General features: G+C 39.7%; 1 protein-coding gene across 3 annotated transcripts in view; it reads right to left on the bottom strand.

Moving 5' to 3' along the window:
- Positions 1–13,384, bottom strand: part of cdc45 (CDC45 cell division cycle 45 homolog (S. cerevisiae)) — a 46,892-nt gene that overhangs the window by 7,252 nt on the left and 26,256 nt on the right. For all 3 annotated transcript variants that reach the window (XM_072587129.1, XM_072587130.1, XM_072587132.1), the window contains 4 exons: positions 11,730–11,861; positions 8,153–8,251; positions 6,678–6,836; positions 1,472–1,610 (listed from right to left, as the gene is read on the bottom strand). In XM_072587129.1, coding sequence (XP_072443230.1) covers positions 1,472–1,610; positions 6,678–6,836; positions 8,153–8,251; positions 11,730–11,861 — 529 coding nt within the window. The remainder of the gene's footprint in view (positions 1–1,471; positions 1,611–6,677; positions 6,837–8,152; positions 8,252–11,729; positions 11,862–13,384) is intronic.

The following is a 13,384-nucleotide window of genomic DNA, read 5'->3' as shown; positions in this document are numbered from 1 at the left end:
AGCATCCCTGACTAGATGTAACTTGCTTGGATTCATTTATTGCGAGACTATTTAGCACCATCTGTAGCCTACTGCATTTAGTGTTTGGTCTCACTATAACAGTTATGTGACTACATTTATAGCTTATTCTAAGGCATCCCTGTTGCTGCTCCTAGCAAAGCCTTGTGATTGAAGCAGTTTTGATCTGCTAATTTGATACTGATCAAGGTGCAAGCAATATGTAAAATGACACTAATCCTTTGGTTTTAAAATGGTGGCAACAGATTGCTGAGTAATTCTTCTACAACTTGTGCCGTGCAACTTTGACAATTAAAAGTGTCAGATGTCATTTTCCCAGGCTTGTAGTCAGTGTCAAAATTCCACAAATCATCTTGATCTTTTTGCATATTAAGCTGAGGAGAAATAATTCACTTTTAAAAAGGCTGTGCTACTGTCACAGAAATAAATAGCAGCACGATCTCCTATTTTCCATTTGTTTGTTTAAGTGATTGTCTCAATTTGCAAGGGAAACAGGGGAAACAAAGCCATTTGATAAACCAGATTTTATCTTTTGATCTTTAGACTGATCCTTTTGAAGGTGGCGTGTGCAAAAGGATGTCTGGTGGAAATTATTGTATAAATCTGAATAAAGCATATTATAGCAATATTTGAAAAAGGCAAAGCTAATATTTCTACCAGAAAAATGTAACTCTCTTTTAGTTATTTGATATAGTTGCATATATTTTTATAAGTATACAGTCTTGTAATTACAGGGGAATTCTGCTTAGTTACTGAGTTTTTGTTCATTCTTTCCACATATATCATTGATTTATAATTCACTAATGGAGTGATGAAAGATACTGCAGGATCTGACACAAATTGCACATATAATAATTTATTTGTATATATTTTTATATGCATTTAAATTGTGGAACTATTTTAATGTTCTGCAAATGGATCTTTGGAGTCAGGTGATTGTTACTGTGGTACATGGGACAAGAAACTACAGTAAAGCAAAGTACTAACTAGATGAGAAAGCAATAAGATCCAGTGGTTGGGAATAAACACAAGGAAATACAGAAAATGAATTAACATTAGGGAAAGAAATGTACTGAGACAGACACTCACAGCATCTGGCGATGGGCAATAAATATAGTCTTGTCGGTGCTGCCTTTTATTCCTGAATAAATAAGGTTAAAAAACCCTTCAAATTTAACAGGCTTTAATTTATTGTCTGGTCTGTTTATGGGTGTTCATTTCACAGGAAGTGCCCTCGATATATTATGTTATGGTCTGTGGGAAACCCTGGCTTCTCATGATACCTTTCATGTAGAAATAGCATAATCCTGTTTCAGATGCTGTACTCATTCCAAGATATGTTTATCCAAGTCTGATTTTACTTCCCTGGTTATTTAGCTCACATTCCAGTCAGTCTGCATTACAAGATCAAATTCCCTAAAAATGTCTAAGTTTGTCCCGGGTTGATCCTTACCTCTTGTAAATAACAGTAGAGGAAGGGTCCTTGTGAGATGACGAGGTTAGTGCAAATGCAGCTAGCAACTGTTTGGTGAATGGCTCGGAGCTGCTGCTTGGCCAGTTCCAAACCTTGTTGTAGCTTATCTGGGTTACTCCTAAACAGCCAGAAGAGGCAACACAAAGTAGTTAACACTTTCATTATAAATTATTTTCAAGGTATAGACACTCATTTTTGTGTCGACTGGGATGGAGAGTTGGGTGGAGGTTCTCTCACTCAACACCTCTATCAACAACTAACAGTTATGTAGTCCTGTACTGGAGTAAAAACACTTCACAAGAGGAATATTAGATAAACAAAGCTTTAGGGCAGACAGAGACACAAGTTCAAAACAGTGTCTGAAAGGGCAGAGTGGTAAAGAAGCAGAGTTTTCAGGAAGGAATTTCAGAACTTATGCACCAGACAGTTGAAGGCATGACAAATAATTGTGCAGCAGTTTTAAAAATGAAGGATGTGCAAGAGCACACAGTCGTGTGGAGCAGAGATCTCAAAGATGGTAGGGCTAGAGGGAGTTCAAGAGAAAGGGATACACTCATGGATATGAAAACAAGTTTGGGAGTGTTAAAAATCTAGATGTAATTGGAAATCCAGGGCTCTTTCACTCAAATTACAGCAGATGACTGGAAAGATTATTTCACAATATCACCCCATTACTTTTTATAAAGGCTGTCTGAAATGTTAATTTAATTTAGAGCTCTACTGTCAATTTGTGACAACAAGTGAAATCAGAGAGATTTACATAAACCTATAGGCAGTGAAACCCTGCACAGTTTTTGGTCAAGTCCTGTATTATAAGCTCAGGTTAAGGCCAGCAGAACACCTAGACAAACGACCAAATGATTATTTCCGAACAGTATCCCATCAAGGGGATAAATTGGAGAGAATTGCACAGAATTTCCAAGTCAATATCTGAGCAGATGAGATGGAGGTTTGGACTCGATCCATGACTTCATTATTTATAGAATCCATTCATGTTTGCACAGTTATAACATTGCTTGAAGTACATGTAGACTCCATACTTTTTTGGATTACAATTCATTTTATAAGGAGAATTTGGCAGATGGACAGTCCTTCAACATAATATCACAACATCCTGCAACATGAAACCTCTCAGCTATCAGAGTGGCATGGTCGCTTCGTGGTTCGCACTGCTGCCTCACAGTGCCAGGGACTGCATTAGATTCCATTCTTGGGTGACTGTCTGTGTGGAGTTTGCACTTTCTGCCCATATCTGCATGGATTTCCTCCAGGTGCTCTGGCTTCCTCCCACAGTCCAAAGATGTGCAGGTTAGGCGGAATGATCATGGGAAATGCAGGGTCACAGGGATAGGGTAGGGGTCTGGGTGAGATTGTTCTTTGGAGGACCGTTATGGACTCGATGGGCTGAATGGCCTGATTCCACACTGTAGGGATTCGATCAATGGGAATATGGGTTCACACTGTGTATCTCAATGTCTTGAGTACTGGTGAGATTGACACACATTGAGTCAAAACAGATTTCAGAACAGAATGTTTTGTGAAGAAAGCCTAAGCACAAAGATGCATAGCTGACAGAATATGTGATGGCCATGCATCTATTCTGGAGATGCTGTGATGACCACTTGCTTTATATTGATAAAGTAACTGAAAGGTTTAAGTAGACCATACAGTTAAGGTAACAGGGAGAGATTGAGATATCTCATGTCGATATAATTTGTCACATTGTGTCTTTTGATACTGTCTGATTTAGCAGCGATATGCGTGAAATGAAGAGATCAAAGGTAGAATTAGTATAATATTTTGAGCAAACCACTATTCTAATCACACTAGGTTATGAAATATGATATTGCAGATTTCTTATAGTGAATTACCTCAATAACAAAGAACTACGTAATAATAATGAATAAAATTTGCATGACTTGCCCATGTATTCACATTGGTTTATGCAATATTAGATATCTGTATTGACCAGTGTTTAAAGCAACAAAAAACAAAATAATGGAGTAAAGGAGGTCCTCCACTGTCAATCCCTCATGTCTTGTACTGCCATTTGTAATAAATAGGTAGTAAGCAAATTATACACAAATTCTGTTTTCAAGAAGTTTTCTTTTTCAACCAAACCAGCTCTACATGGCAGGCAGAAGTAACAACAGACTCAAAACCAAGCAGACTCGTGATCTGATCTGGAGAAATCAGAAGGCTTATTTTTGAAAGCACAAAAGATTATGGGGTACAGCATCACACAATAACCTGGCTTGAGACTGATAACCTCAAAGATCACTGCAGCATCTTTTAAAAAAGGCTTCAAGTAAATGGATAGTGCTGTGTTTCTGTGGTCTCACTTTTATCTTAAAGGATGTTGTGTTGTGGTGGTAATATCCCTACCACAGGATCAGAAGGTCTGGGTTCAAGTTCCTCTTGCCGTGAAGGTGTACCAAAAAATGTCTCAACAGGCTGATTTTTAAAAATAATTTGCAAGTACGCGGACAGCATCTGGTGGCTAAACAGGGCATTACAACACTGAACCATGTTCTCCCATTGCTAGATTTCCCACTAGACTGGATCATCCTGAGCCAAACTACAGTGTTAAACTTTCTTGCTCATCTATGATGGAGGTGCATAAGGTATCATAAAATGGTTGTCACAACCATGAACTTATTCTGCCATCTCAAAGAATAGGTTTGCCAGAGAAAAGATGAAATTGTTGCTGAAATACACCACCATAGATGGGATAGTGACTAGAGTTTGCAGCTAAAGAAAAAACTATTTCCTATTGCTGACTGACTTGAGAGCATAACACAGATATATTTTAATTGCAGATTATACAGTTATAGGATTGAGAAACTGAGGGAGAGGTTAGGAGATTGGGGTAGCTTTGACAGACTAGTCTTTTCCAGCCCTTCAATGTTATTTTCGTTTGAGTGTTTCTGTGGAAAATGAGGAATGAGGACTTTGGAAGAAATGTTCATTAATATATTTAGAGGAGGATGTTATGCAGTCGTAATGTCATAGGACAGTAATACACAGACCCCAGGCTACTGCACTGGGGACATGGGTTCAAATCCCATCATGCCATTAGTGAAATTTAAATTCAATTAAAAAATCTGAAATATAAAGTTAGTCACAGCAATGATGACCATGACTACTACCATCTATTGTTGTAAAAACTCACTTGGTTCAACAATGCCCTTTTAGGAAGGATGTCTGACTTTGGCACCCTTTTCCAGTTTGATCTACACGTGACTTCAGACAGACAGCAAATTAGTTGACTTTGAAATGCCTAGCAATTCACTCAGTTTAAGGGCAATCAGGAAACGGGCAAGAAATGTTAGACTTGCCAGCGATGTCCACGTCCATGAAAGAATAAGAAAAATAATCTCACTTGCAGTCAGTTCCCACAATAAATACCACTCAAAGTCTACTTCAAATAAAAGATTATTTTATTTTGTGCCTATCTCACTGTCAGACTTGCTCATGTAAATAGATGACAGAATAGTTCACAACCATTGACATCAAATGAAACACCTGAACTCCTAAACAATCTCCACTTCTATTCTTCAGGCAGTTATATACAACTTAAGTATAAGAAAAATTACCAGAAAATAACTTTGAAAAAGCATCGCAGAGTTACTGACAGTATGCTTTTAATTTCAGATTTCTCTGAGAAAGCATTTTTCTTAAATGCCTTCAATTTAAAATAATGACATTTGTGTGGAGCTTCCCAAACATTTTCTCACTGGTACAGCATTTCAAGCCTTGCAATTCTGTGGCCCCACAGTGCGGGCTGTGCGAGACTGTGCGGAGGGGACACAGAGCTGTAAAATTAGGAGAGGCTGGGGAATGGGGGTGTTTAATCTTCAGGATCTCGCAGCTTAAAACCTCTCAACTTGAGAAGCCCAGTCTACATGGCGCAATTGCCTCAAGGCATTTAATCTCCTTCAACCTTTGAACTCCTGGAACTCTACATTTCATTAACTCTAGCTTCTTGTGCACGATTCTCTCCTTGCATGCCACCATTTGCAGCCAGATCTGCAACTATGTTGGATTCACACCTTGTAATTTTCTCTAGCATTCTCCATCTATCCTCCTTTCACAGGCTTCTTAATACCCTATTCTTTGACCAACCACCTGGTTGCCCCTCAAACTCCCTTTAATCAGCTAAAAATGCTATTTTTGTTTGATTCATTGGAAAAGTTTCCTAGGACATGCCAGGAAAAGACATTATAGTCTCATTTTGTTTTGGGATGGACCTAAACCAGAGTAATTTCACCTCGGAATATTTTTCCTGATGTTCTGGTTGGCTCAGCTATACAACAGTATGCAACAGCTAAGGTTACCTGAAGGATTGTCAGCTTTTCCTTTGCCTGAGACATGGTGTCCAGGAGGTTAAGCCATCACCAGTCTAATGAGAGAGCAGCCTAATGGTTTGGCAATTTATCTTTATTTTACTCCAGACTATATGATATTAAAAAACTATCATCGTAACCACAGGTGAGTGTAATGTTTACTCACTAAGACCAAACTTTTCTACCTTTGCTGGAAACATCAGCCACCAAGTCTTCATCTACTAGTTGCAAGTGGAATCAGTGCTATTTCTAAATTTATCAGATGTCTGCTACAATAGAACTTGATTCACACTGGGGGTGGGGGAAGAGACGCAGGTAAAACCAATTTTACCTGTTTCTGTGCCTGGATCCATTGGATTTTCTGAGCACAGCAAAGGCAGGAAACAATCAGGCTGGAAGAACTGCATAACCCAAAGAGAACTTATTTGATATTCAGTCCATCAATTCAAATACAATCAGTCCATCAATTCAAATACAAGCAATGTCAGGTGAGTCCCTTTATTGTTGTGAACTCTACTTCAGCAAAATTTCCCCGTTTTCAGTGCTCAGATAAAATAATAGCTGCTGGAAGAGAACAGAAAAATCTGCCATAGAAACAATGGTGCTGGAAATACTCAGCAGATCTGTGAAGAGATAAAAAGAATTAATGCTTCGAGTTCAACATGACTCTACTTCAGAACAGAAAACTTTGCTCATGTATTCGAGACAAGCAATTACATTGAAGACAAAATGCTGAAAATGATTTCATGTTGGTGTTTTGACCATAAATCAATCTACTCCAGTACAATGATACCTGCAGTGTACTTCAAATTCTGCCCATAAATAAAGAGAATCAATACCTGGAAAGACTGTCTAAGGCTTCGATGAAGTTTTCATTCCCATTGTCTTTCTCTAAATTCTCGAGTAGAGAAGCTGCTGAATAAACAACATCACTGGCAAGGAACTTGTTTTTAAACCCAAAATGCACACTGAAAGTCTGCATTCGAATATCCTTCATACTGAAAATAAAAACAATGTCTGCATCAACAGTGTTACAATTACAAGTTGCTCTTATCAACAGCTAATGACTAGGACACAGAACAGTTACTCCAAACCATTGAACGTTGCTTTCACTATCAATTCTAAGATGACCTCTACTGGACAAACCAGGGAAAATTAGTTTAGAGTCATGGCAGGAGTCTGTCTGAAAGGGAAGCACTCTTTACATGGTTACAATAACTTGTGCTGGTGCAGAAAGTGTTTACTTGTGTTGCACCATCCCATAGACAGCACTTTTAACAATTTAGCACCTATCACTCCCAACTCTGTACTCAAGTCTGTTGTGAGGCTACAGTCTACAATCTTTTATATTAGTAAGGTGAATAGCAACGGTCTTTTTCCTAGGGTGGGATGAGGAGGCTTCAAGCTAGAGGGCATAATTTTAAGGTGAGAGGAGAAAGATTTAAAAGGGACCTGAGGGGCAACCTTTCACACAGACGGTAGTTTGTATGTGGAGCGTACTGCCAAAGGAAGTACAGTTACAACATTTGAAAGATATTTGGACAGGTAAATGAATAGGAAAGATTTAGGGTCATATGGATGAAACACAGGCAACTGGAACTAGCTTATTCTGGGAAACCTGGTTGGCATGGTTGTCAGGAGGGTCTGTTTTCATACTGAATGATTCTATGACTAAGCGCTGTGAATTAAACCAAGTTGACAATTAAGTAACTGACCCTTCGAAAGGCACCTCACAAAAGTTTCGAATACATCATTCTAAAAAGGTAGAAATTAACAACAGCAACTGCATGGCAACACTGTCAATTCTATGTAATACACCATTCTCACTTAAAATATGTATTAATTCCTTCATTGTCATAGGGACTCCAATAATTTAAAAAAAAAAGGCCACCCACCTTCTTATTAGCATCGGGGATAGGTGATAAATACTGCCCTTGCTAATGATCCATATGTCAAAAAAAAATTAAAAAGCAGTAATATACTACACGAGGAACAATATGAGAATAAGATCAATCAAGAACAGTAGCTGCGACAATAATTCTACAATTATCAACTCAAAGTTTTTGATTGTCTAATTATTTTCACCCTTCTCCCAAAAGGTACTCTTCAAACTGGTCATCAAAATCTTAATCTTCCTTGACTTTTATTCCAAATATACTGCAGATACACACTTATGCTTTCTGAAACTACCTGCCCGTAGCAAGCCATGGAGATAATTCCTGTTCTTCTGAGCAACTTGCTGTCACTTTGATTTCTGTAAAATTGGGCGAGAGTAATCGGATAGCTATAAATTTAAGATTGTTCTGGTTCATACCCAAACTTAGTAGCTGATTCCTCAATCATTTCCTGTAAATTCTCCTTCAGCGAAATGTCCATGGAGTTAAACTTCTGCCTGACTTCTTTCAGAGGCAGTCTGAAACATAAATGTGAAAACAAAGAGTCAGAATTAATTAGATAAGCCCAGCACCTAAAATAATGTGGTCTTTACAGCATAAACAGGGTAATGACCACAAAAGCACCGACTCTCTTAGCAAAGGCAGACCAAAGAATAATCTGAGAATTCAACCAATCAAGAACTGTAACCTTTGCAATAGCTCAATCAACCACAGAAAAACCCTCAAAGAACTGCAGATGCTGAAAATCAGAAACAAGAAACAGGAAAAATCTCAGTAGCTCTGGTAGCATCTGTAGAGAGAAAGCAGAGTTGAAGTTTCAGGTCCAATCAGCCTTCTTCAGAACCCGGGAATTTACAAAATGCTGTAAGTTTGCAATCAATTTCCTTGAAATTGGTTAATCAGGAATTACGCAGTTTTCAAAGCAAGTTATACAAGCACTTTTATATTCCAATATCATGAGTAATAACAATTGTAGTTATGAAGTGAGATCTTTCTTGGCTCAATGTTCTATTGTAGTAACATTGTAACTAAGAAATTGGGATGTAGCAGTTCATTTAGTTTTGAATAGGTTAATATCATAATATCCTATGTAGCAGGAACAGGTCATTTGGCCTCTTGACCTTGCTCCACCATTCAGTAAGAACATGGTTGACCTCACTGTGACCATAATTCCACTTTCCTGCCCTCACTACATAATCTGGCTGCCTCAAGGCCAAAAGACATAGGAACAGAAAGTAGCACATTAGTACATCAAGTCTTCTCTGCCATTCAATAAGACCACGGCTGATCTGATATTCCTCAACTCCACTATTTCCCCATAATACTTTATTCCTCTACTAATTAAAAACCTGTATCTCAGTCTTGAACATAATTAACAATCCAGTCTTTATAGTATTTTGCTGTAAAGAATTCCACAATTTGTAGGCACAGTGGTTAGCACTGCTGCCTCACAGCGCCAGAGATTTGGGTTCAATTCCCGCCTCAGGCGACTGACTGTGTGGAGTTTGCGCATTCTCCCTATGTCTGCGTGGGTTTCCTCCGGGTGCTCCGATTTCCTCCCACAGTCCAAACATGTGCAGGTTAGGTGAATTGGCCATGCTAAATTGCCCATAGTGTTAGGTGAAGGGGTAAATGTAGGGGAATTGATCTAGGTGGGTTGCACTTTGGCGGGTCGGTGTTGACTTGTTGGGCCGAAGGGCCTGGTTCCACACTGTAAAGTAATCTAATCTAAATTCACTGCTGTTGAGGAAGAAATTCCTCCTCATCTGTGTCTTAAACTGACCACTCCTAGTCTATTCGATAAGGGGAAACAACTTTTCTATATCTAGTCTATCAAGCCCTCCAAGAATCTTATGTTTCAATAAGGTCACCTCTTATTCCTCTGAACACCAATGAGTACAAGCCCAATCAACCTAACATCTCCTCATAATAAGATCTCTCCAAACCTGGTGAACCTTCTCTGGACTGCCTCTAATGTTAGTATCTTTGTAAATCAAAAATCTGTCCAATTCAGTCTTAAATATATTCAATGAGCCAATCTCCACTGCATGCTGGAGAAGAGAATTCTATATGCTAACAACTCTCAATGAAAAAGTACTCTTCATCTCAGTCTTAGCTGCAAGATCCCTTATTTTCCAACTCTGTCCCCGAATTCAAATTGCCCCAACAGGGGCAAGCATCCATTCTACCAATCTCCTCAATAATATCGTGGTTCATCTACCTAAACTCCAACCTTTTCTCCTTCATCCAAGGAATCAGCTTACTCGCCAAATCAAAACGGCTTCCGGTACACTTGAATGCCTCCTTAAGTGATTCATTTGTTAGTTAATCACACAATTCTACAGATGTGGTCTCATTACTGATTACTGGCATTACTGATATGGCAACAATTCCCTACTTTCATATTCCATTTCTTTTCCTTTAAAGGCAACTAAAAGTTGTAATAACAACATGTTAGCTTACCTGTTATCAGAACACACAGATCTTTCTGCACCACAGATTTCTACAATATATCTTTGTTGTGTATTTTCATTAGCATGATGGATTGTCACTTGAGTCTGATCACAAGATATAATGACGATGTCATTTGCAATTCTGGGCAGGAAACAGCTTAGTCTAACCTTACTGCCTGTAGAACACACATCTCCATGTTGTCAATAATACCCTGATTTTCTAAAAGGCTTGTAGCTCAGGTTGAGGTTTAGGGTGTAGGTTTGCTTGCTGAGCTGTAGGTTTGATATCCAGACGTTTCATTACCTGGCTAGGAAACATCATCAGTGGCGACCTCCAAGTGAAGCAAAGCTGTTATCCCCTGCTTTCTATTTATATGTTTGTCCTGGATGGGGTTCCTGGGGTTTGTGGTGATGTCATTTCCTGTTCGCTTTCTGAGGGGTTGATAGATGGTATCTAGATCTATGTGTTTGTTTATGGCGTTGTGGTGGGAGTGCCAGGCCTCTAGGAATTCTCTGGCATGTCTTTGCTTAGCCTGTCCCAGGATACATGTGTTGTCCCAGTCGAAATGGTGGGTTTTTTTCATCAGTGTATAGGGCTACGAGGGAGAGAGGGTCGTGTCTTTTTGTGGCTAGCTGGTGTTCGTGTATCCTAACTTTCTTCCTGTTTGTCCTTCGTAGTATTTGTGGCAGCCCTTGCATGGAATTTTGTAGATGACGTTGGTTTTGTCCATGGGTTGTACTGATTTTCTATTTTGCATGCCAGAATTCAAGATCATAATTTTTTGACATTATATTCCTGCCAAAATTCTGTGATCTATTTAACCTACCTTTACCCTTGTCGACTCTCAACCATCAATTGATGAGTTGGAGAGAAGTCCATTTTGCTACTTTGGGGAAGACTGTTGAATAATGAGCCAATTAAGTAATTATTAGGCTATAGCTGGACCTTTCAGAGGATCAGAAACCTGAGAAGGTGGTGAGAGTGTGTTTGCATTCTGTCTGCTGTGACAAAGTCAACTTGAGGTTGGTAGCTCTTTTGCTTGCAGTGCCATCAAGCAGGTGGTGGGCATCACGGCAAGTACACCCTTTGAAGGCCTAGGATCACTGCACAATTCAGCCAGTGGTAAGATGGTGGGATGGGTTTCACTAGGTGGCAGTCATTGAGAGCTCCAGTGATCTGACTCAAAAATGTTAATTCTTTCTTTCCATAGGTGCTACCAAACCTGTTGAATTTCTCCAGCGTTTTGTTTTTCTTTCATACCTGTAGTTCTTCGTTTTATTATAGATAGAAAAGCAAGCTGTGAACAGGACATAAGGAAAACTACCATAGGATATAAGTCGTTTAGATCAGTGGGTAAAGATCAGGCAATTGGTAAAGCGGTAAAATGTTTTTTTTAAACATATGGTCCATTTTGTCAGGAAGAATAAACATATCTAAACGATGAGAAATGGCCAAGAAATGCAGAGGTTTCTGGGTGTTTTATGCATGAATTGTAAAAGGATTGTAAACAAGTGCATAAGGAAATTTGATAGATGCACATACCCCATATCTGCAAGAAATTCCTGCAACCTCTTCAGGCCTTGAATGGACCACAGCTTGAGATTGGAATAGGTATAGCTGGAGTTGCACATACTTTCATAAAGTGACCAATGCTGATACAGAGCCAGGCGTAGGCTTCAACAAGCTTAAAGTTAAAGAAAAAAAAATCCTAATCTTTAGAAAAACAAAGAGTTTGCAATGAAAGGATTACAAAATAAGCTCTCAAAATCTCCCAAGGAATCAGAATCAGAGCGCAGTGACCACATAGGTCAGGTCATAGAGATGTACAGCATGGAAACAGACCCTTTGGTCCAACCCGCCTATGCCGACCAGATATCCCAACCCAATCTAGTCCCACCTACCTGCCAGCACCTGGCCCATATCCCTCCAAACCCTTCCTATTTATATACCCATCCAAATGCATTTTAAATGTTGCAATTGAACCAGCCTCCACCACTTCCTCTGGCAGCTCATTCCATACATGTACCACCCTCTGCGTGAAAAAGTTGCCCCTTGGGTCTCTTTCATATCTTTCCCCTCTCACCCTAAACTTATGCCCTCCAGTTCTGGACTCCCCAACCCCAGGGAAAAGACTTTGTCTATTTATCCTATCCGTGCCCCTCAATTTTGTAAACCTCTATAAGGTCACTCCTCAGCCTCTGACAATCCAGGGAAAAAAGCTCCAGCCTTTTGAGCCTCTCCCCATAGCTCAGATCTTCCAACCCTGGCAACATCCTTGTAAATCTTTTCTGAACACTTTCAAGTTTCACAACATCTTTCCGATAGGAAGGAGACAAGAACTGCACGCAATATTCCAACAGTGGCCTGACTAATGTCCTGTACAGCCGCAACATGACTTCCCAACCCCTGTACTCAATACTCTGACCAATAAACGAAAGCATACCAAATGCCTTCTTCAGTATCCCATCTACCTGCGACTCTACTTTCAAGGATCTATGAAACTGCACTCCAAGGTCTCTTTGTTCAGCAACAATCCCTAGGACTGTATCGTTAAGTGTACAATTCCTGCTAAGATTTGCTTTCCCAAACTGCAGCATCTCACATTTATCTGAACTAAATTCCATCTGCCACTTCTTGGCCCATTGGCCCATCTGATCAAGACCCTGTTGTGATCGGAGGTAACCTTCGTCGCTGTCCACTACACCTCCAATTTTGGTGTCATCTGCAAACTTACTAATTGTACCCCTTATGCTTGCATCCACATCATTTATGTAAATGACAAAAAGTAGAGCACCCAGCACCAATCCTTGTGGCACTCCACTGGTCACAAGCTTCCAGTCTGAAAAACAACCCCCCACCACCACCCTCTGTCTTCTACCTTTGAGCCAGTTCTGTATCCAAATGGCTCGTTCTCCAAGTATTCTGTGAGATCGAACCTTGCTAATCAGTCTCCCATGGGGAACCTTGTCGAACACCTTACTGAAGCCCACATGGATCACATCTACCGCTCTGCCCACATCAATCCTCTTTGTTACTTCTTCAAAATATTCAATCAAGTTTGTGAGACATGATTTCCCACACACAAAGCTATGTTGATTATCCCTAATCAGTCCTTGCCTTTCCAAATACATGTACATCCTGTCCCTCAGGATTCCCTCCAACAGCTTGCCCACCACTGGTGTCTGGCTCACTGGTCT

Source organism: Chiloscyllium punctatum, chromosome 17, assembly GCF_047496795.1.
Source record: "Chiloscyllium punctatum isolate Juve2018m chromosome 17, sChiPun1.3, whole genome shotgun sequence".
In the NCBI taxonomy this organism is placed as follows: domain Eukaryota; kingdom Metazoa; phylum Chordata; class Chondrichthyes; order Orectolobiformes; family Hemiscylliidae; genus Chiloscyllium; species Chiloscyllium punctatum.
This window is presented reverse-complemented; position numbering and strand designations above follow the sequence as displayed.